This window comes from Caloenas nicobarica, chromosome 7 (genome assembly GCF_036013445.1).
Source record: "Caloenas nicobarica isolate bCalNic1 chromosome 7, bCalNic1.hap1, whole genome shotgun sequence".
NCBI classification, from domain to species: domain Eukaryota; kingdom Metazoa; phylum Chordata; class Aves; order Columbiformes; family Columbidae; genus Caloenas; species Caloenas nicobarica.
Genome location: NC_088251.1, coordinates 17861984 through 17886349, shown reverse-complemented (window position 1 = coordinate 17886349; position 24366 = coordinate 17861984). Strand labels below are relative to the sequence as shown.

Genomic DNA, 24366 nt, shown 5'->3' with positions numbered 1-24366 from the left:
CAACCGCCTTCGCCACTGCAGCAGGAGGAAGCCAAAGACCGAGATGTAAAACATAGCACGAGATTGCTTTTTGCCGGGTGTCAAGCGCAGCGAGGCAGCGCGGAGAGCGTGGTTTGTGCTTGGCGTGGCCGCGCCGTGCGGCGGGTTGTTTCCCTCTTCCCACGCCGCGGCCCAGCCGCGCCCGGCGGGACCGCCCGCAGCCCCGGCACACCGCCGGCCGGCTTCCGGGGCTGCTCCCGGCCCGACCCGCACAGGCAGACTCGAGCCTTGTGTTTGAGGATGCTTTCCTTTGGCTTAGCTGGCCCACTCGCATCCAAGGGTCTTAATGCAGCGCCACTCTTGCTAACGGTGTGGTGAGGAGAGAACTGCCCGCACTCTGTAGTCCGGCCTGTGGTGACCACAGTGAGCATTGCTGTAGTTGCCACAGCAGTGTCTACATGGAGGTTTTTTAGTCCAATGTGTAAGTTGCTCTAAATACAGGTGGTGCAGCTAGGCATTAAGTCTGTTGAAAGATCTGCCATTGCTAAGTGTACAGTTTGAAAATTAAAAAATAAAAAAGGGGAATTTTCTCCCCTCAAGTAGTAAATATTTTTTGTTGGTGATGTGTTGTTTTGTTTTGGGTGTTGTGGGGTTTTTGTTTGTTTGTTTGTTTGAGGGAGGGTGGTTTGGGTTTGTTGTGGGGTTTGGGGTTTTTTTTTACAGAACAACAGTAATATTTCTCATTCTTTTTAGATGAGATGCACTGCTGTTTTACTTTCAATCAAGTAAAAGTTATTTCTGTAAGTAGCTTCCATTGAGAAGCTACTAGAAGTATAACTGGTTTTGCTTGGCAAGTAGCCCTCATTCCCTGTACTGACTTCAAACTCAAATGCGTACTGTGAATGGTCTTCAGCTCTCAAGTGTGACAGGCACTAACGAGGCAACATATCAGTGCATAAATGCCATCGGCTTATGCCATTTGTGATGGAGAGGCTCACATGTTCAAGGGAGTATGTTTCCCTTTGAACATTTCCTGTATAAGTTGGCCGCAGGAGAATAATGCTTTACAATATATGGTTTGATATGTGCCTAAGGAATTATAAGAATTATATTATCTTACAAAAAAAACCTTATGGAATGTACACTAATGCATTTCTTTCTAAAAATGAAAATCATACAATCACATGGAGATCATGCTCCAGAAACAAGGGGAGAGGATTCCCATCCGAAGTCCAGTGAAGTCAGTTGAAACCTTTTGGCAGTCTCCAGTAGACCCCAACAAGATCTGCAGTTTTAAGACCAGAGAAGCTGCAGAGCAAGGCAATGCAGGAGTCTATGTGAATTTTCTCATAAACCGGAGTTTTGCATAGGCAATGGTAAGGAAGATAACAGTCATGCAGAAGAGGGCCACTATGTTTTCCCACATTGCCCAGTTGGTGGGTTCAATTCCTTGGCTGCACAGGTATGCTTCACCAGAACACCTGCAGAAAAGCATGGAGCAGAAGTTGGTATTACTACGTGGCACAAGTCTTCAGGTAGTTACTTTTATTCCTGTTTCACAAAGATTCTTCTGCCCTCAACTCTGCAAAACAGGTGACAGAAATAAGGCAGCTTCATAACCTATCACTAAAAAAAAGCTTAAGGAACCAACCTAGATCTCTGGTTCTCATAATTTTTCAGTAGTATCCTAATGTTGTTTATAGATAGCTGGCAATTTGAGTAAACCTCAGACCCACATTGAACTGTGGTAAGTACGAAAGCATTAGTGTCACACAGCACTCATTGGAGGTCCATAGCAGGGGCTTGGGGTTCAAAAATTGCAGAAACAGTGCTCTAGCACTGTTCCCTGCAATAACCTCAGTTTGCCAGCCCTCTAGCATGTGACATGAAATACTTATATTGCTACAATTTAAGGTATCAATAGTCAGAAGTATTTCAAATGGGGCAGCAGCACTGGGAGATAGATACTCTGGCCCTCTCCTGTATCTGCAGGGAGGTTAATATTTACAAACAAGCTCTGAGGAGCAGGCCTGTTTCCGATCACAGGTCTACTGCTTCTTGACAACTTTGTGGCTGTCCACACATTGCATTTCCATTGCTAAGTGCCCCTGGGTTTGTTTAAGAAAGCTGATAAATCAGGGCTAGATTATCTAGAGCAAAATTTAATTTAGCTTATCTGCCTATTTTTAGGAGCAAAGTTTCATCCCTACTTCACTCTCAGGTAATTGTGACATTTTACTATATACTCCTGACATACATTATTTTGGAACATATTATCCAGACTGTCATACTCCTCTTTAAGAAAGCCATCATGATTCAGGCCCAAGAACCACCAGGAGTTAGAGGCTTACATTTCTCCTGAAATATTGGGTGGACAACTGTCTTCATCTCCCACAGACTCTGTAACATTTGTATTCTCACCACAGAAGTAGAGATCTCTGAACTCATTCACTTGAAGAGCCTAGGGAAAGAGGCAGACATCAGATTTTTACAGACTTAGTGATTTGGGGTGCTAAAACTGAAACATCTCAAGGGAATTTGATTATTAGAAGACACATACCACCATTCTTGGAACTATATGTTACTGTTCCTTTTTATTTTGAAGCTCTTAATTACTGCCTTTCTGATTAACTGGTCCATGTTCTACATGCAGGATGGTTTAGTGTCTGTCTTTGACTTCAAAGTCACATTTCAGCGATTTAGCCATGGGTTTCTGTCTTGCCAGCTACAAGTTCCTGTTCATCCACTTTCATCTGGGTCAGTCTACTGACCCAGAAGACCACGTGACTGCATGTGGACACCCCATCACTGGCACACTGAAGCTGATGGTACAGTCAGCCAAGGCAAGAGGGGAAGGGTTCCGTTGTGCTAGAATCCTGGGCTAACTGCAATCTCTTCCACGTCCAGCAACACTGATAAAATCTCTCAGTGATACCCAAACATGGGAGGTCTCACACATCTCAACTCCTCCCTGATGCTACCTTTCTTTTCCACTGTCGGTCAACAAGGTCATGCCCGTACCGCCCTGCACCATCTCTGGCATTCATTTCACTCATTTTACTCAAAGGTAGGAAACTATTCTTCCCAAATAGGCTCAGCCAGGATGAAGACAGGAGATGGAAGCGCAACTCCCACCTGTGACCAGTGGGTGACTGCTATGTCTAGTTACTGCTTTTCAAGCAGCTCCACCCTTCACTTTCTTCTAGCCCAGCTCCTTGTTATTCAGAAATGGCAGTAAGTTGTATTTCAGCCAGAAGGAAGCAGCCACACTGAAGACTAAGACATTCAGGTATTATCGTAAATCCTTAAAGCAGTTGTACATTCATTAACCTCAGACTGGCCAGCCAAACAGCAGTCTCTGGAGAGGCCATACAATATTTGACTTTATTCTAAACCATAGGGATCAACTACTCAGGCTAAGAATTAGTGCCTCACTGAACAGCTCACTCTGCTGCTGTCCCAGCAGCACTAATTTTGTGTCACAAAGGATTCGTTCAGTCTCTGAGACTTCCGCCTCTCAAACAAAGATTAACTTTTGCTTCCTTTTTGGGGTTGGCTGGTTTGTTCTTTTATCATGTTCATGCAAGGAAATAAACCAAATCTGACTTAATTTATACTCAAAACCTCTTCAGGAAGCAGCAGTGTGGCTTCGTTACTCACAGGAGACTGATGCTACTTTCTACTCACAGTGAGGCCGTATCGGGGGATGCTGAAGTACTTGAGCCAGTTCAGCCAGTCCATTATAGTAGGGAGGTTTACCAAGAGGCCTGAAAAGATCTGAAATAGAACAGAAAGTCCTGTTTACTGCAAACAATGCCATTCCTGTGCAGATACTGCAGTTGCTCAGCAGAGGTGCACTGGGACAGATACAACACCTACTGCTGTTATGCCTGTGCCTACAGGTACGAGGTTCAAACCTTACAGCAGCCCCAGCCAGCTGGCCCAACAGCACTCCCAAAATACTCCAGCTGAACTGCTTGCAAAGAGGTCAGAAAGGTTTTTTACATCCACACGTAAGCTAAGCAGCATGCATGTTAACAGCTTCTTACTCTGGAGGGCTGTGTCCTATGGTAGAGCTAGCCAGAGGCTAAAGAAGGATGACTGGAGGAGGAGGAGGTGGAGAAACAAGAAGGAAACCATGGGGAGCCATAAGGGCTGTTACTATTTCAGCTTTCTACCCTGACCTACATCTTTTATCTGTGCTCTCTCCTGCCTGGAACAAGGTTTGCTCTTTTACTTCATAGCACGATTGGACTTCATAGCTAAACTATGACGCTTCAGGCTGTGCTTCATCCCAAGTGTTTTTGTGCTTACCCTGCTGTCTTTCAGGATGTGCATGTGCCGTTCCTTATATACTGTGACTTAAGGCAATGTACATCAGCTACCCTTTGCTATGCGTGCATGCTTCTCACCCGCAGCAAGCATTTGAAGCGACACTATCACTTAGCTTATTGCAAAAGCATGTTAAGCTGCAAATCAAAGAATAAGGGAGGCACTGTGGGCTCAGAATATATACACAGGCCAGGAATGACCTGACAGAAGGTACTTTTTACTCTAATGTAATTTGATAGGCCTCACAGTCAAGAAGTTGACCACTAACATTATCTCTTTGAAAAAGAATTCACATCCCTCATCTATGAGTAGTCAAAATTCCTTTCTCACTTGCTCTCTTCCTTAGAAGTCCTTGAAGATGAATACTGAAGTAATTTCTGGAACCCTAGGGCAATACTGAATTAAAATAAAGAGAAGGTATGCTCCTGCTAATCCCACTGTGCAACAAAAATTAATGCAATAAAATCCATCAATCTAAAGTTTATTTTAAGATTTTTTTTTTCCTTTTAAATGAGCACCTAAATTTCTAATACTGGAAATGCAGGATTTTTTTTTTTTTTAGTCGTTTGTAAGGACAATTTAAAACAAACACACACCTTTTTTGGGGAACGCTGGTTGCAAAGCTCTGGTGACATCACACCTACTGAATTGCACCTGAGCAATGACATGACCCTTAGATTACAAGTTGGTGGAAGTACATCTTTGTCTATAGTGACAATGAAGTCACAGGCATGGGGCTGACATGCTACTGGACTGTGGATTCTCAGCCTGTGTAGCGCTGGTTCAACCCAGACCTCTTGATCTGTCTCAGCTGCTTCCTCACCTACACCAAAAGAGCACACAGACACTTTTATATACTTACAAGCATCAGGACAAAACAAATAGTGATGAGCAGATTGGCCACAGCCACCACATCCATCCCAGCACTGATAGCCAGAGACATGGCTGTGGCAGTGTAGGACACCAGTACCAGGGCCAGCATGAAGAAGAAGAACCGGCCTGCAACAGCTTGGTATCCTGTCATAAAACAGAAAGGAAAGAGTCCAGTAAACAACCACCTTACGAATCCCAGAGAGGTACTCTTGGACTCCTATACAAGACAGGGACAGCAGGAAGAAAGACCAAGTTTGGAGTTGGCAGGAACTATGCATGCTCCAAAGGCCCAAAGAGCATCACTGAAAGATGTGGTCAAGCAGGCCCCTGTCTTAGACTTATGGTGTCTCTGCCTCTGCCCCAGAGGCCTCCAAAGTTATGATGCCAGACACTTAAATCAGTTGAAGGTTCAACGAGTTTCATGTTATAGATATAAGAATTAAACTCTTAAGTCAGAAATCAAATGTGTTGGAAGATGACAGGTTCAACGAAAGCATCAATTCTTTACCAATCATCCAGTAACTGATGCATGAGAATATGATGGCTGGAGCAGTTCTCATGGGCAGCAGATCTCCTATCATCAAGGCCAGGAAGTAGGCAGACACACGGTAATATCCACTGGTGTACTGATGGCTGCGAGGACAGGAAGGAGGGGAGTTGTACATGTTTAGATGTTATCTAGGAAGCAGTCTCAGCATGCGTGTCTGGTTTACCCTGGTTCGGTTCTTGTTCTGTCTACCACTGACTCCTTCTCTATATGCAAGTTGCTAATTTTCTCTGTGCTATCACTTCCCACTCTGTAAAGTAAGGGGTGATCTATCTCACAGGCCATGCAGACATACTGAGAGCCTTCTGAGAAAAGTGATTAAAAGGCTATGTGGCTGCTAATTAACATATTGGAATAAAGCTTCTAAATCTCTTTTCGAAGAGAATGATCCTTAGCACAAGAGCATGGGAAAGTATTAGACTGCTATTAACTGGAGGAACACTTCATCCACAGCTAAGTGATACAGCTGCTTCCAGGGGAGAAGGAATGATATCCAACAATGAGGAAACACCTTCAGGACATTAACTCACCTCCAGTTCACAGGGCAATTAAATGTCATTATGATTGTTTTGCTGCTTAATGGAGCTCATGAAAAGATGCTTTAATTGGTGAGGTGCCAAAATCCCCATTGACGCGGCTGGTAAGCTAAGTTGGTAAGCAGGGCAAACTGGCAAGAAGTGTCAGTGTTGGGGAGATTCATTACTAATCAGCTGTTAGGGGCAATATTAAGCTTTTCTGAGCAGCCTGTGAATGGACATGTACATTCCAGGCACAAATCTCCAGTTTCTTCCTTACTGCATAGGATCTGTCTCTTGCCCTTTCATCCCATGAGCTGGAGGCTATTCCAAACTACATTTTCAACATGTATGTATATATACATGTGTGTATACAATATATACATGCGTTTACATATATATACACACATAAAAACACATATACATATATATAGACAAGGACATATTCTTGATTATTAGGGAGATCTTGTAAGCCAGCCAGCAGCCCTCTTCATCTGAGCATCCCTCGTAAAGCTTTTCCAAGAAGTCTCCCATCATTATTGCACAGTCTTACCACCCTAAGACCATGGCAAGAGAGTGTTTCAACCCTGTCTGCAAGAGTCCATGCAGGGTTCAGAGTCTGCAGGATTCACATGCAGATTTCAAAAACAGCTGTTACCAAAAGTGGGTAAGAAAAGGACTTCTCAATAAACTGTGATACAGCAGGCAAATAAAAGGATTTTCTTTCTCCCCTCCTCCCTTTTAGCATTTCAGCTCCCTGCTCCACCAACCAATTTAGCAGTACTATTACAATCTGATGTTGCAAGGAAGCAATCAAGTCTTCGGTAGAAATAATTTTGTTTAGCCTGTAAGATACTACCCCTGTTTCACTCCAGGGTATGAGCCAGTCTAAGTGCCTCACTACTTACACAAATAGTTTCTTGTCTCTGATGAACAGCTCAATTGCAGAGACACTGGAAAAACACTGGTTTGTGGTGACAAAAAACAAGGATCCAACTCTGGAAGGCAAAACAGGACAGTCAAAAAGTGAGGAAAGGGCCCAGATCAACACTGGCAGACTCAGACATCATCATACCATCAAGTCAGCACTTTTCTGTCTCTGTCCACAGAACTGAGCTATTGAATTGTGCTACTGTAGATCTTAGCTGTAAAACCAGGTTTATTCCTTTATTTTCCCTTTCACATCTCCTTTTTACATATGTGTGAGCCTGACAGAGCTGCAGCCCCTTTAGTATGTCCAGCAATACCATGCTGCAGTGCATTGGGGCTTGTGAACCAAACCCTCCATTGTGGTCCAAGTGGATCCCAAGGCCTTCCCGGTGGCTCACACCTGTCTCCTACAGATAGAAATACAAGCAAAGCTGTGGCTTTCCAACTTACCGATTCTGAATGCCACTTCGATCCAATTTTACACCAAAAAAGATAGCACCCACAACCAAGGCTAGAATTACGGTTACTGCAATCTAGAAGTGGAAAGAAGAAAGGGAAAAGGGAGTCTTCTAGGAAGTAGATACAGATAAACTTATTATTAAGGCATATGCAGGGTTTAAGAGTCACACTTGCCTACAACTTTGCTGTTATGATGCATATACCTATGACACACACTATTAAAAGCCTTATGGCAAATTTTCCAAGTTTATCTTCTTCACTCTTCTCTAACCTCTGATCTTCTTTGGCTGAGAAGGATTGGTAGAAGCACACTCAAAGAATAGCCCAGCTTGAGATTTCAAGTGAGGCACAAAATTAACACCACCCTAGAAGCTCCCCATGTGAGCCAGAGAATGGAGCATTTCCCCCTGCTCCTCAGTCTTCAGTGCAGTAGCCTTTGTGCAAAGCTAAAATGGAGATCTTTTTCAAAGACAACAAAGATAGTTGGGCATCTCACTCCAATTAACTAGCAGTGGCACAGGACTTTCCTGCTTCCCTAGCTGCCTTTAAAAACAAAAGTCTGTGCTACAAACCACAGATTTTGGGACTGCGAGCAGAAAGAGCCCGAGACTTTTAGCAACTGTTACCTACTTGTGCAATGGAGGCCTGTGGGTTCCTGATGAGGTTTTTCAGGGAACGCTTGGACACCCAGTACAGCTGGGTGAGGAATCCATTTGCATAGGTAATCTCATGCCCCTTCTTGGATACTCTCTGCTTGCTTCCCCGTCCAAGCTCCACTTTCCGCAGTGCTTCCTTTGTGCTCTGGTACAGGCTGGAGTTGAGATATTTCTGGTGCAGCACATCTACCACACTGCTGTCCACGTTATCTTCTGCCACTCCATTTTCACTGCTCACCTCTGAGTGAGAAAGACAAGATATGGCTTGTGATTCCCCATCAACCCCACCTTCAGACATGGCTCATCAACATGCTTGGCCACTTTGGAGGCTGAATAAAAAAAAAAAAAAACAAAAACAACAGCCACAGGAATACCCAGCCTTAGTTCTGAGCTTAAGAGGCTAGCTTGAGTGAGAGAGTTTCCCTACAGTTTCAACCGAACCTGGCTAATTTGCCTGTTCTTTGTGGCAAATAAATGGCCATATTACTAGAATGAGACACCAGAAAACCTTCGTTTCGCTGAATTTTGGAGTAATCACTGTTTGCTCTGATCTGTTTCCCCATCCTCAAAAGACATCACTAAGAAAACTGTTCTCTTATAATCCTTTAGATGCTCCAGCATCCCCAGACAAATATTTCCTAACAATTCACTCACTATATTGTTAGTTTGTTCTCTAATCTAGTCTCAGTCTTTCTCATTGCCCTGTAAATCCATTACTTCTTAGCCTACCTACCCTGTTTTCTCTGCAGTAGCCTTTTATGTGACTGAAAATTTCTGTCTTCTGTCACTTGTCTCTTGAGACTAAGCAATTCTAGTTTTTCAGTCTTTTCCACACAGGTTTTGTAAATTACTGATATCTATCATTGCTCTCCTGTATTACTGAAGGAAGAAAAAAAAAACCCTTTAAAAAGTTTTCTGAGCTCTTTAAAGAAGACCAAAGCAAAGTATATCTATTAGTAGGAAAAAATAAAATTATAATTAAGTGCCCTTAGACTGGAGGAAACTCTGAGAAAAGAAGCTTGCCATCACCACATACAACTTTCCTTCTACAGAATTTCTCCTTCACAATTTACCTTTTCCTGTTTCCACAGGTCTGTGATCCTCCTTGCTTGCTGCCACAGCAGTTGAGTCACCATTTATGATATCAAGGAAGAAGTCAGCTGGATTGTTGAACGGTTCACATTCATATCCTTTAAAAAAAAAAAAAAAAAAAAAAGGAACATGTTTGTATTGTATTGCACAGAACACAGCTTGGAAGGTCCGGTCTAATACTATATCCCTTTTTCACAATGCTGTTAAAGAAAATGTCACTGTTTTCTACGAGCATTAATTTACACCAGTAGAATGGACAGGATTTAGGAGATGGTAAATCTGAGGTAACTATACGGTGCTTTGAAGTTTCTTATTCTCCACTGTTTTCAGGTGAGGAGAAATCTGTACCTGGCTTCTACACAGCTCAGCACGGACAACTCTTGCCTCCTTCCCAGTGCTGTTCAGCCACATCCCACTCTGAAAGACACACAGTTCCTCAGTAGAGGTTGCTGGATGTCTGCTCTGCAGCCTCAGATGCTTGCTCTAGAAACTCAACTCTTGCTTGTGTTTCCTTGGTCACAAGGAAGAGGAAGGGCTGTCCAAGAGTGGCTTCTTATAATATGGTTCTAGCTATCAGATGAGGAGAGAGAGGAGAAAAAAAAAAAGGAAGAAAAATGAAAAGGCAAGGATGCTTATTCTATAGCATTCATGTAAGAAAGGAAGTGAGATGGGATTCTGAGAGGGGGAGTGGAAGTAGCAAGATTGGTTAAAGCATCTCCCTTAAAGCCAGGGAAAGCTTACAATCCAATGTGTCCATGGCTGCATCTAGACTAGATTGGAAATTCACTCCACATTCTCTGTCCATTGAAGTCAGAAATTCTCATCCTGCTTATTTGGAGAACAGCCATCCATCCAGCTGTGCAATTACTAACCCATCTTAAGATACACCATGATTTTGTTCTCTCAGTTGCCCACCGGCATTCACACCAGAGCCAATTCTTGGATCAGTCCCTACAGATTGTTGCCAATCTGCAGGTTGTGGTTCGAAACCCACTGGGTCTGTCACCTAGGCCTGGTAGAATTACAAGTAGCATGTTGTCTGTTGTGCTTGTAAATGTCCAAGCGATTCTGGGGGTTTGACCTGATGCATGGCAAAACAAAGGCAGGAGAGAGCCATGTTCTGCGTTGCCTGAAAAGTTTGGGGTTTATCATTTTATTTTTTTCCTGTTCTAACATAACACCATTCATACTGATGTGTATGACCTCTAGTATCCTAGTGATAAAACAGCACAGGACTGTTATCCAGTGCTAGGATAAGAATCTACCCACAGATTGAACTCATTATCCAGTTGCCTTTGCTCTTGCCACGGAAGACTTACCAACAGAACTAAAGTACTCCAGGGCCTGCTTTGCAGGACCATGGTACAGCACCTTTCCCAAAGCTAGTAATGTCAGACTGTCAAACAGCTTGAATATGGAATAGCGCGGCTGATGGATGGAAAATATGATGGTTCGCCCTCTTCTTGAAAGTCTGAAATAGAAACAAAACATCTCTCAAATACACTACAGTTTGCATTTCAGAAAGGTCATGTTAACCCAAACAATCCAAGTTCAAGACAAATACTTGTCAACTTCTCAGGATCTCGATGCAGAAAAGCTGTAGTTCCCCTTCTCACTGTGTCAGATGCTGCCTGCAAGACCTTCAAGACAGCACCCGTCATTACAAGAGACTGTCATTGCAGTCTGGGTAGACAAAGTATGATGCTGTCTGTAGCTAGCAAAGGTTGAGGCCACAGCTGTGTATAAAGCCTCTTACATGTTTTCTATACCTGGCTTCAACTTGACTAACTGGAACCGTCCTACTGCACTCAATTGGCAGTACCAGGCTTTACAGAGCAGGCTGTGGAAGTCTGGCCAGCTGAGATTTCTCTTAGCTCTTCTGCTCAACATTTACTCTCTAGAAAAGTCAAAACTAGGTTTTCTTCAGGTTTGTCAGATGCTCTTTCAAGTGATTTAGCACTGATGCCCAACAAGTATCCTTGCCAATCAAAGACCTCTATCCACAAACAGCAGACCAAAATAACCCCCTAAGCAAAACCAGGCAACCTGCTACAAACACAGTGTTAGGAAGTCATTCTCATTAAATAAGCCTTGTTTGGTCCTCTTTGTACCAGAAGACAGTTCACCTCCAAAACATAGTAGACAAAGGTAAACACTCCAGGTAATTCTGTAGGTGAATCATAGAACCATAGAATAGTTTGGGTGGGAAAGGACCTTCAAAGGTCATCTAGTCAACCCTTCCTGCAATGAACAGTGACATAAGTCTGATCTGACTTCAAGGCTGTTGGCAGAATGGAGGAAGAGACTTTGTAATAGACTCAGCTGGAAGGCTGAGAAATTATGATTACAAGCCCTGACCTCCCAGTCCACCCCTCTCTGTGGCAAAGGGCAGCTGTCCAAACTACATCTGCTTTTTGGGCTCAAATCCAATGCTTGCTGTGGAAAGATTCCCATCAACTTCAACAGGCTTTGGACAAGACCCAAATAAATAATTTACCACCACTTCTGAGTCTATTTGTCTAGCTTTTTTTTTTTTTTTTTAAAAAAAGAGCACTGTAGCTACTCAGTCATAACAGCATTCATTTTTGTTACTAATGAGCTGACAACGAAATTGCAGCAGAGCCCTGAAGAGACTTACTTCTTCAAGAGGATAAGGACTGCATTGGCTGTGCTGGCATCAAGGCCAGTTGTTGGCTCATCCAGAAACAGGACTGGTGGCTCTGTGATGAGTTCCATCCCAATGTTGGTTCTCTTCCGTTCCCCTCCAGACACTCCCCGGATCAATTCAGTTCCTACCTACAAGCAGGAGAAAACAGGTATTTGCAATAAGACCTAGTCAGTGCATGCTCTGGAGCTCAGCAAATCTTTTCAGCAGCCCTTTTCATTTTCAGAGTCCCATTAGTGAGCTCTAGGGCCAGCAGCAGATGATGGGCCTGACTCAGTGTGAGGGACTGTGTAGCAGTAAGCAGAGCCTGATTTTCAGAGGTACCAGGCGCCTTATGACTTCAGGAAACAAGGATGACACTGACAAGGAATAGCCGGAATGAGGCCACAGCAGTCAGAGATGGCATTGGTGTTCAGGGATGCCTTTTGTTGGTAGCTTGCCTGCTGCTCAAGTAAAAGTGGGATAAGTAATCTAAGAGTAAAAATGCTGCTGGGAGGAACAAGCTCTGCACAGAACTTCTCCATCATGGCCCAGCTTTCAATCCGTCACAGCTTTCAGCACAGTAAAAACTATTTCCCTGTCTTGTCCCACAAAGCCAGGAAGTGACTGAGCAGCTTTCCAAGGTGCAATGACTAGGTGACCTTTTCACCTCTGAACTTATATAACATACTGGACATTGTCCAAAATCTTCCCCTTTTAGTAGCAAAAACACATGCCTCTTTCCAAGATACCTCCTGCGCTCAAGACTGATTTATTTGCAGTATGGTTTAGTCAGGTTCCTGCTTAGCTTAATGTAGCTGCAATACATACACCATACTGCCCAGCACCAAGTAGTTCAGTTTCCAGAGGCAAAATGATTTCTGAGAAAGGTATTTTCACTGCTCACCTTAGCATCAGCCACTTTGCTTAATCCCAGCTCGCTGATTATCTGGGTGACTCGTTCTTCCTTCTCTTCAACACTGATGGAGCTGGGGAGTCGCAGGGCAGCAGAGAAGTGCAGGTTCTCCCTCACCGTCATTGTGCCCATGACAACATCATCCTGAAAGCAGTACAAATGGAGAGCTGGAAAGTCTCCTTCTCAGCTACCTGACTGGGCACCAGAGTCCCTGTAGTGACAGTTGCTGGACAAGCTGTTTGTGGACCACTGTGGAAACTGGACTGAGGGACAAAGCCTGCTCCAAAACCTACATGATGTGAAAGTTTAGGTCACTCAGTAGCAGTCAAGGGGAGAATGCAGCTCTGCAGGCTCCCAGCTTACACCAAGCACCACCTCAGCCTGTGTTCAGGCTCAGGAGTTCAAGTGCAGACAGCACTATTTTGTACTGCATGTACATTTTCCTTGCCAGCCAAAGGGAGGCAGAGCAGGTAGCTGGTTTTGTAGAGTTAAACTTCTGCCAGTCCAGCTGAAGCCAATGGACATTAATAGTGATCAGTGTTCAAGGCAGAGACACCAGAGAGTCACCCGAGTCAGCTCTGTTCCCGATTAGAAGCCATAACTTACTGTGGTCCAGAGCACCTGCTGAGTTCAGCTGACAACAAGGAGCTCTCCCCATCTCCTTGCTGGCAGCAGCTCTTCAGAGAAACAAGACTATTGCACCAAGATGCTTCTGATTTTTTCAATGTCTCAACCATCTATAACTCTTGGGCACAAGACCTTATTCTAAGGGCTAGCCTTTTAGAGAAGCTTCAACATTCATGTGCATTTTGAGTAAGAATCAAATCTATCCAGCTGACAAACATCTGGGCAGCCTACACTGATCATGAGCCAGAATTGATATCAAGTCCATCCACAGCTCCATGCCTCTCCATCACCCCTGCTTTGATATTTGAGCCAATTCTGCATCCTACCATATGACAAGAGAAGGGCTGCAACACTGGGCAGCTGCTGAGAAACATGCCTGTTAATCAGGCACCTTGCACATCTAGTGCCATTCTGAAAGGCACATCCCCTAAGATGCAGGGCAGCAGATTCTTGCCTGCTTTGGGACTCCTTCCACATCAGATGTAGTTCAGCAGCAGCACAAAGGATGGCCCAGTCAACCATGTTTGGCACTGGAGTTAACAGAGGAAGACTGAATATGTTGCTGTGCTGCAAGTATATGACATTACTCAGGGTGTAGTGTTATGACAAACTGGCTTTGCTGCCACAGCTGGTTTGGGAATTTCCTACCATCACTTCCCTTCCCACACACCCTCAGTCTCTGACCCTAGCCTCCCATTCCCCATCCTCAAATCTACCAATACAACTGTTGGGTCACCACATTAGAAAATAAGCTGTGAATTTAAGCTACCTTAATGCCAAACATAACGAACTGTGGCATGACACCCTTGCTTGCATGGCATGAGTGGAGAGACCACCAGCAGTTTTATAGGGATAACATGACTTAGCATGTCTAGATGCTCATCTGCATAAAACTGACCCTATAAATATGTATGTATTTAGGCCTTAAGTGTTTTTTGTAGTTGTTAGGCCATCTTTATTGATCTAGAGAGTACTGCACAGGGGTGAGAGGCAAGAGAGACCACTTAATGTCTCACCTAGTTGCCTGTTGCCTGCCATTTTAAGGTTAAGTTTGGTTGCTTTGGACATATGAGGTCCCAGTCTCAAACTGGGACCACTTGCAAGAAACTTCGTGGCCATTCATGAAACCCTGAGGATTTGGGGATCTTTGGTCTGCAGGATCAAGACTCAGCATCAGTCTTGTCCCACGCATCCTCCCAGAAGCCCCCAGCTGGCAGCTTTCAGAAATGCTGCCTTTTTCACATCTGCCTGCAGTCAGAAGCCTGGATGGTTTCCAGATTTGGCTGATCATATGGCTGCCAAGAATCCCCTTCTCCTCAGCTCCCCCAGGACTTTTAGGGTCTATTCGTGGTCCAGGCCTCCACCCACTTCCGCAGATTCAGCCGGCTTTTCCTGTCTCTGAGTGGAATGAAGCTCTATCCCAGCCAGCCAGAATCGGAGGAAGAACAGCAGGGATCTATTTATTTCCTAGAATTATTGTCTGATAGCTTAAAGGTACTTTTGCTAGCCAGAATTGCTTCTGAGTTTTTACAAGAAGAGATTTTGGGTGTCGTGAGGTTTTTTCCTCACCTTTTTTTTTTTTTTTTTTTTAACCCTTGCTAGCACTTCATGACAGAGCCCAAAGAACAAGCCAGAGTAGCCCAGTGGTTTGGGTATCCATGTGGCTTTGGGAAGACAGACACCACTGTGCTTGACTTGGAGTAACAGTTTCATCCTTTTGTCTTCCATATCCCAGAAAAATACTAAATACTGTAACATCCGAGTTACCACATTAGACTCTGTAGAGATAATTGAAAATTACCTAGTAGCTCATGCTGTGCTCATCTTATGTGGCCTTCTCTCCCAAGGGCTCCCAGGCCTCCACCACAGGCAGTTACTCACCTGCACAACATATCCCGAGATGCACTTGAAATTTGGAGGTTGTGGGATGCCATCTATAAGCACTTCTCCAGACAGGCCTGCTGGGTCCTTTCTGGCAGCCAGCACATCTAGGAGACTTCAGAGAAACACCAGGCATTAGGTTTTGCCATAAGAGCTGCTTTCACCTTTAACTGGACGAGTACCACCGGTCAGGACTGCAGTTACAGCTGCTCATGGCATGCTGCAAAGCAAAGGGCACAGAAAGGGGCTTCCTCTACTCTGGCGCCTTTAGCTCTTTGTACAGAAAGTCTGGTGTAGATACAGGATTTTCTAGTGCAAGGTGTGCCAACAGCAGTATATGGTAGTATACACAATCTCGCAATTCACAGCAGTCAGCCACCTACAGACATGAACTCAGTCTCCCTATTAACAACTCACCTCAAGTGCACAGAGACAAAAGCACCCTGCCGACTAGCTGCACGCTGCTCTCCAGCCAGGGGAGCACAGAAGTAACTACTTTGATCTCAAGGAAATTAATCCAAATGGGTATAAACAAGGCTGGAGTTAAGATTAATTCTATAAAGTAATTTTGTTTCAACATATCACTGGATTCTCCTTTCTGCCAGTGCAGAGGCCAGCCTGTCTGCTAGCTAAGTAAACACCTGATGAAGTGCTGCTGTTGAAAACATTCTGATTAGCCAGCAGTCTCCTTAGAGACGAAGATCAAAGGTCACCACAAAGACATACCTGTGTGAACCCTGGCCATATTTGCCAGCCTCTGACATTCTCAAAGGCAGAGAGTGACAAAGAGCTCTCTTACCATGGATATATGGGTGAGAAAACAGCATCAGCACTAGCTAGAGATATTTTGCATGGTATTTCTCTGTGCTTTCATCCAAAGAACTCAACAACATGTACACCCCCCCAACTAGGTCACAGCCAAGTTGGGGTGAGAATCCAGAGCATCCTGCAGACTGACATTACACCATATATCCCTGTCCATTGTCAGAGGGGGCTTGGCCTAGCATCTTCAAGCAAGTCTTGCCGCAGTGACTTCACAGGGGATGACGTCTCTTCTGCCCCAAGGGAACTTGCATCCGCTCCCCACCTCATTACTGGTCTAGGACAGAGCCTACACCTGAGCTCCAGTCACCCCAGTTCAGCCTGGTATCTTAGCTCAGGCCACCGCCAAAGATGACTGCAGTAATACGGACCACCAAGTGGAGCAGATGAGGGGTGTGACACCACCGCAGGGCAAGAACCCCAGCAAAGTTGATAGAGGGACACAAGGTCAAATTGCATCACCAGTTTTCTCACAGGCATGCAAAGGTCTGAGCCAATAGAGCCCTCACATCTCTCCCAACTCTCAGAACCCCAAATCATCTTTGAACATCTGACTGCCCATTTGAAGGAGCGGAAGAAAGTACTCACGAAGATTTACCGCTCCCTGTGGGTCCCAAGATAGCATTCAAGCCTGGCTTCATAATGCCACTGGAAGAAGGAAAGAGTTATTTCCAAATGGAGGACTGTTCACATGCAGCTCATGGTAGAGATGAAGTGTGAACAAAATGCTGTTGAAAGGAAAACTTGGAGATTATTAAAAACTTTGCCTTAAATCTGTAAATCAATAACAATTTTTCCTTTCTTGTCCCAGACTGCCCATCAGATCAGAACCAGAGCTGGACATGAGAAACAATCTACAAAAGACAGACATTGTCTTCCCTGCTGAGCTGAGTCTTGAAGACACAACTGCTCTCTACTGCTCATTTCCTCCCACCACACCTTGAACCATAGTTAAGGGAACCCTCAGATCTTCTGGCAGAAGAGTTCACACAAGTTTGGTCCTAATTTGCTCAGACCAATAAGTGAAACTGCTCCAGCTATACCCACCTATTTTGCCTGAAAGCAGATTAGAAAGTGCTCACATGAACTGCAGACTGGCAGAAGAGCAGTCATTCCTTTACCAGCACAGCTAGATCTGGAAGGTGACATTGAGGTCACTGATTCACAGCAGCAGATTATTTCCTACCCTCCAGTATTTTATTTAAGCAAGAACTTACTAAACATTATGAAGGATCTTCTTTTCCACAGTTTTCCGTTTACACAGGAATCCACTGGACTGCTTAACAGAGTACTGGATGTTATGGAAACTCACAACGGAGCCCCGAGGGGATCGGAGGGACTCTCTTGTTGGAAGAGAACGTTGGAAATTGCCCGCTCCTTCCTCTTCTCCAACAGCAATTATGCTGTGGTCAAATGTGTCTGCCATCATGTCCTTGTTACACAGGTCAAGTTCTACTGCATGGAGATTTTTGAGGTCACTGTTGTTTTGAGCAGTTCCCATCTGTTGAGACAAAGAACACAAAAACATGCAGGGAAGGAGAAGTGTGAGCAAAGATTTCTGCAGGAAGTGTCTTGGAAAAGCAAGTTCATGCACACTACACCAGTCATTACACCTGCCAACTTTCCAAAAGGACGGAACTCTGCACTGGAAGACATCTAGTAGTCCCCAAAGGCATGAAAATCCACAGGTTTAAAAATGTACATGCCCTTTAAGACCGAGACATGTATGTTCTTGACGGGATGATAGCTCAACGAGCATCTAATGAGGTAAAAACCAAGCCTATCTGTGATGGTCACCATTTTGCTCAACACAGTGGAGACTACAAATGCAAGCTGCTACCACTTCAGCTAAAGAGATTCAACCTCCCCTCCTTCAGGCAAAATATGCTTAGCCCCACACACACTCATCCTCACAAGCCAGCAGAGAAAACCTGTTAATGAATCTGTATGAAGAACCATAGGAAGAAAAACAGTTACACTTATGAAAATGAAGGACACTCACATGCACCTTGTTTGCTGGCACAAGTTTATTTCAGAGATATCAGTGTGATTAAAATAACAATTACATATGTTGCTTATGTTTCAGTCACACCAGGATCAAGATACTTCACAACTACAAATAGGAAGAGAGATTTGGATTTGTCTGCGGGCAAAGAAGAACAGTAGGAGTTCCCCCTCCCACAGGGAGAGATTTGGGATGCCCCACAGTAACAAAAAACATGGTACAAACTGGTACATTAAGGAAAACTAAATATGGTATATATTTGTAATCACAAAGTTACAAAGCCTTCTAGTTCAAGCAGATAAGCTGCCTCTGTAGCTCAGGATGGGAGCACCTGAAAGGGAGGATGTGAGCAGCAAAGGGAAAGAACTGTTCTCCCTGTCCATGCATCAGAGCGTACATAGTAGGAAATATATCAATATGGGTATAAACATTAATATAGATTCACTTATTAGCCAGTAGACCTTTTTTGTGAGGGGGCTGCTTCCCTTTCTGTTGCTGTAACTGATGAGACCAAGTTTGGATCCCTTCATTCATTCATTTAAAAAAAAAATAAAATTCTTCAATTCTTGCCTTGATGTTGCATGTGAAGCACTTGGAAACCCTGCAGTCAGTCCCCAAGTTCTGCAGCCTGTGCAAGGCCTGTGGATAACCTGTACCCTGCCGTTAGGTGCCCTCACAGCCGCAGACCTTCCTGTCCACTTTCAAGGGAGCTACAGCAAGAAAGAGAGGGATTACTACATGCCTCTTCCAGAAATTGAACACGACAGGTTAGACTAACACAAGTTAGTCTAATCATTTACTTCCCTTCTATCTACTGGCATCATGGTGTTTGTTGGAAAGCTAAAAATTTACTGTGATGTTGCAGAAAGCCAAGGTGGTCACCAGGCTAAGAGAGCAAGGAGGGAGAACTGCCCACGAACTGCCATCCATTGCTGGTTACTCTGGTTTTGTGGGAAAGTAGATGAATCCCACTAATCACCCTTTTCCCACCATCTGCACTTCTTTCCTCCCAGGATTGAGAGGGTGATAAGCGATAGGACCAGCAATATCCACCACTGCAGAAGTAGTGGATTTCTTAGGGAAATGGTCATCCTTTTAAGAAACTGGAAATACAAGAGCCAGATTTAAAGAAACAGGAATTGCCATTTCCTCTCTGCTTCTTTCCATCACTTAAAGCTCAAGAAGTTGCAGTAGTTTTTTCCTGTGTAAGTAAAATAAAAGTGGTGAGGAGAAGGAAGAGTTGCTTAGCTGGGACACATCCTTAACTCTGTGACTGGTAATCCCTGGGAAAGCCTTGCTTATGGGAAACAAAAAAAGGACATGTTGGTTACATCAGCAAGAGAAGCCTTATATGCTTAACACGTTGCACAACAGATCGTGAGGAAAAAAAAGTCAGGATGACAGTGACACCAGGGGCAACAATCTGGTTAGACTGTTGAACGTTCGGCTCTCTCATATACCTCGCATCTGTTCTGGATAGGACCTGTAGTTTACATCATCATAAGCCTTTTATACAGATTTTTACAAAGTTACCGATTAGCGTTAGCAAGCTGAACCACCGCTGTGGGTATGTGCAAGGATGATGGGAGGAAGGGAAAAGCTTAGCAGAGGCTACAGGTAGATCAGACAGCAGCAGCGCTTCACAAGCCGTGCCTCTCCAGCCTCCCATCCTCGCCCCAGGGGCCGCCGGTTCTGCTAAGCCGGAGCTGCGAACCGACCCGACCGCGCTCCGCTTTCCTCCGCAAGACCCCGCCCGCCAACGGGGCAGCCCCAGGAGCGCTGCCCGCCGGCGGGCTCCGCCGCTCCGCACCCCGCCCCGCTCCCCCGCCGTTACCTCCTGGCTGCCGCTGCGCTCCGAGCGGCAGCACCAAGGCTCTAGTAGCAGCGCTGCCTCGGCGGGGTTTTATAACGGAGTCCGGGCGGCGGGTTACATAAACCGGCGGCGGGGAGTGCCCGGAGCTGTCACGCAAACCCCACCGGGACGCGGGCAAAGGCAGCGGCGGTGGCGATGGAGCCCCGCGCCGACAGGCAGCGCGGGCCGGCCCGCGGCTGCGCGACCACCGGGGCGGTGCCGCCGCCGAGCGGGGCCGGGCCGCGCTGCGTGCGCCGCGCTGGGGGAGCCGGTTCTCTCGGCCGGCGGCGTGGCCGAGTCCCCATCTGCCGGGGTGCCCAGAGCTGCCCCGCGCTGTCACCCCGCCCTCCTGGGTGGGGAGAGGAGGGGTAGGGGGAAAGCAACATTGCTCTCTGGTTGGAAACCGCCGAAGGGGAGAACCGGCATCGGACACGAGATGCCAAATAAATTGCCCACGACCCCCGCACATCACTGGCACAGAGAGCTAGAGCTGGGGGGTAGGAGGCAGCATCCACTCTCTCTCCGGCCCTCCCACCTTCTGGAAACGGCATCACGCTCAGGGGTTGGTTCCAGTGCAGCTTGGCCAGCTGGGGCCAGAGGCAGCCCCAGGAGCCCCTCGGAGGGTGACAAAGCCACGTTGGTCTCACACCTTCAGAGGCAGTGTGCTCCTCACGTGTTTCCCCACTGGGCCCAAGGGGGTCACGGCAGGCAGCCCACTAGAGTTATCCCTTGTCTGCCAGGCTGTCTCTCAGTGCTGCCATGTGTTCCCAGCTAGAGGAATGTGTGAAAGCAGAAAGATCGGATTTCCTTTGGTTTGTTGTCAAGGTTTGTCCTCAGCCTCCTGTTCCCAAGAACTATTGTCTTTATAAACAAGCTTGCTGTCCCCAGACTCCTTGGTGTTGTGAATGCAGGAAAGGCATGCTTTTATGATTTATAAATATGATTTATGTAAGCGCTGTCAAGTCACCATATTAATTGCCTCTGGTTTGACTACCCTCTGCAGTTCTCTGCAGCATTGCTTTTTTCTAACACCTTGTGCTAGATTAATTTAAGGCTCAGCTGAGCTGGAGTATACCTCTAGCTGTCCAATGAATACCAGTAAGAAAAACTCCAAAGGCTCACCTATCCCCTTTCTGACACCTGCCTCACTCCAGTCATATTGATGCACTTAATGCTGTTGATGCACTAGGCAAAAGACACATCCCACACAGCTGCAGTGCTCTACAGGGCTGAGAGGAGTCCAGAGCAGGTGGGATTACGGGGGGTATTGAAATAGCCTTAGAGATCTGTCAGGAGAGCAAGTTTTGCTGTAGGTACACCCAAGGATCAGGCTCGCTGAGTAAGGATGTTATCTTCAGTCACTCTATGGGCCCAAAGTGGACTTGAGTTCATGCTTCATTTGTGATTTAACTTCCTTTTTTGAGGAAAATCTGCCTACATTGAAGACTTTTGCCCTAGTGTTTCAACAAGCATGCACATCTGTCTGTCTCCAAGCATATTTCAAACTTGAATACTCAACTGGTCTTCAATGTGCTGCAGTGAGAATCTTCTCATCACATGCCTGGGACAGTGGGGAAAAAAAAAAAGTCCGTGTGCCTGAGAGCAGAGGTGAGCATTTTCTGAGTCATGAACTTGCTGCTCCGCATAGTGTCTACACAGTGGTGCAGGAGAAGCACCCACTGCAGGATCACAACTAAAGGTTCAGGTTACACTTGACAGTTTCAGTTGCTCAGCTGCTCTTCAGACAGAGGTTATGGAAGCTTCCACGCTGGCAATTTTGGGGAGCAGTGCTGCTCCTCTCACACTTCATGGAATGGAAAAAAAACAATTTTCTGACCCGTGTACCTAAGCACGTCTTGATGGCATAGAAATAGGAAGAGATCTGAGACATGGGGAGGAATCAGATCTGCCAAATACAGCGTATGGCTGGAGGCTCTGGCTTTCTTCTAGCCCACTCTTCAAGCAACAGTCTTCTGGGCTTCTTCATGGACCTTTTGATCCTCAGCCTGCTCCATCTTCCACCCCAGCAGGGAGTATTTTTCAGCTGCATCATTCTACTGGCCTGGTTGATGTAGCTCATACAGTTGCTGAGGAAGATTTCTGCCAGTACAGAGGTAGAAGACAGTGGCCAGGGGTGTGGTTTTTTAAGACAAATACTCATGACGAGCCTGAGGAGAGCCTGATGATACGGTATTTTTCTCTCACTGCAGCACTCTGTAGGTCGGTGGGTGCCAGCACTGCTTTCTGCTGCTCTTCCACAGAGAGGGGCATTTGCCTTGTAAACTGACAGCCATTGTTTCTGATTAAAGGATGTAGTCTTTACAGGAAGGCAACAAAGACATTAGCCTGGTGTAAGGCTCTAGCAAGCACCAAGCTGCAAAGCCCTGTTACTTTTACTGAGTGACATTAAACAAATAATGCTACAGGCCTTACTGTGATAGCAAGGCAGGAGCAACCTGGGTCATGTTTCAGATCCCATGCAGGTTTTAGCACAGGTTTAGGGTCTTTGCTTTTGCTTATTAGCTCGTGGTGCCTTGAGCCTCTGTCATTACAGGGTCACAGAGCAGGAGAGACCCTGGTACTGTCCTGGGCATGGGGGAAGGGACTTACCAGAAAGTTAGCATCGCAAGAACCTCTATTTGAAGGGGGTGCTGAGGGTTTCCTCTAGTCCAGCTTTCCATATGAGCCAAAACTTGCCACCAAGATCAAGTCAGACATGGCTTTGTCTACCAGAATTACCAGGCACAAAATTTTCAGATTTGTTTCTTCACTGCTTTCTTTATGATGCTGCTTTCATTGCTCTGAGGATCCAGGTTGTTTTTTCTTGTTTGTTTTTTTTTTTAAATCCTGCCTAATGCTGAATTTCATAAAGCTCTTAAAATATTTCAAGGACCTGAGTCAGCAAGAGAGTGCATGAGAAACATGTGCAGGAGGAACTGCATGCTGATGAGAACTATTGTCTTCTCTACTGAATGCAGTAAGAAGATTCCAATGCTCTGTACAACAGCAGAGATCAATGTAGAAGACAGTATCAGACATGGTGCATGAGCAAGGGATATCTCCTAGCTCTTCTTTTTCAAAAGCTCCAGTAAACTATTCTAAAAGACACACCTGTACAGAGGTCTACACATGTGCTGAATCTGCTGTATCTACAAATTCACCACCTCAGGCACACAAAAAAATAGACAAAAACAAAACAACACCTCATTGTGCCTTTTTCACCATGACTGCTCATCATGTCAAAGTTAGTGCTGACTGGCCTCCCTTACTTGGTTAAAGTGCTGCTTTCCTTGGGGAAGCTGGCTTTTGCAAGACTTGTAGTTTATTTAGAAGAAATCTGACTTTGTCAAGTTTTGTTAATCTTTTAGTCTATTATCTGAATTCATAGTAACATTAAAGCCTTAATTGGCTAAAGATAAGAAAAGATTCAAGCAAATCTAGGAGTAAAGGAAATCAATATTTATCTAGTGAGCTACACTGAGATATCATTGGCTTGACTCTGACAGAAATCACAAATAGCTAAACTAAACACATACAGGTGTTATCTTGGTAAAACAAGTAGTCAGACAAAGATATAATATCTGTACTCTAAAGTATCTAGTGCAACTAAACCACTGTTGCAGTTCTTCAGTAGTTAAAAATCTAGCACCATAAATGTGCTCGGATATTTACAACTCCAACTTGCTGTTGTTAGTAATGTTATAGAGAGCCTAGGACTACCATAAAATGTACTATAAAAACACAGAGAGACACTCCTTTGCCTCACAGTCCAGATAGATGAAGAGGGAGACAACACAGGCAGAGAGAGCAGAAATGTTGAGGTCTGATGAGAAAGCTGAGAATAGAGACCGAGACCAGGGATACATCTCAGCCACGCTGCATAGCATCTATGAGGGAGGAAAGCTTTGGGAGCCTGCTAAGAAGAAAGGAAGCTCACATGCCCTCTCTAACAAAGCAGATCTGGAGAGACAGCAGCCATGACTGCCCCATGTTCTTACACCTCTAGGACTGCAGAGTAAGCAGTGGCACCAGGCTAAGCCGGGGCACAACACAAGTTCCCCAGTGCAAGATTCTCCCATGCTTAGCCCAGGACAGGACTCCCTCAAGTACACTTTGCATTGCTGTTTACAAGTCAGGAATAGGTACTCCATCCTTCTGCTTCCCTTTTGAGGGCCTCAGTGCCCACAGGAGTTTAACAGGATTAACGTGTGTTCTATCTTTTCCAAACCAGCTCTC

General features: G+C 45.2%; 1 protein-coding gene across 1 annotated transcript; it reads right to left on the bottom strand.

Moving 5' to 3' along the window:
* Positions 1-827: 827 nt before the first annotated feature.
* Positions 828-20412, bottom strand: LOC135990745 (broad substrate specificity ATP-binding cassette transporter ABCG2-like). The gene is made up of 16 exons (XM_065638751.1): positions 20113-20412; positions 17491-17774; positions 16862-16921; positions 15452-15566; positions 12935-13087; positions 12022-12179; positions 10703-10854; positions 9365-9481; positions 8266-8531; positions 7627-7709; positions 7155-7244; positions 5693-5817; positions 5174-5328; positions 3667-3756; positions 2331-2440; positions 828-1460 (listed from the first exon to the last, which is right to left on the bottom strand). The coding sequence occupies exons 2-16, from the start codon at positions 17772-17774 to the stop codon at positions 1313-1315; spliced, it is 2106 nt and encodes a 701-aa protein (XP_065494823.1). The 5' UTR covers positions 20113-20412; the 3' UTR covers positions 828-1312.
* Between the last annotated feature and the right edge of the window lie 3954 nt (positions 20413-24366).

What these genes read in the sequence shown, in the direction of transcription:
- LOC135990745 (XM_065638751.1), bottom strand. Translation starts at nt 17,774, where the DNA reads ATGGGAACTGCTCAAAACAACAGTGACCTCAAAAATCTCCATGCAGTA. An exon ending in CACAGGCCTCCATTGCACAA is followed by an intron (nt 7,710 to 8,265) that starts GTAGGTAACAGT and finishes TTCCACTTCTAG; the next exon opens with ATTGCAGTAACCGTAATTCT. An exon ending in TCCCCCGATACGGCCTCACT is followed by an intron (nt 2,441 to 3,666) that starts GTGAGTAGAAAG and finishes CTCTTTCCCTAG; the next exon opens with GCTCTTCAAGTGAATGAGTT.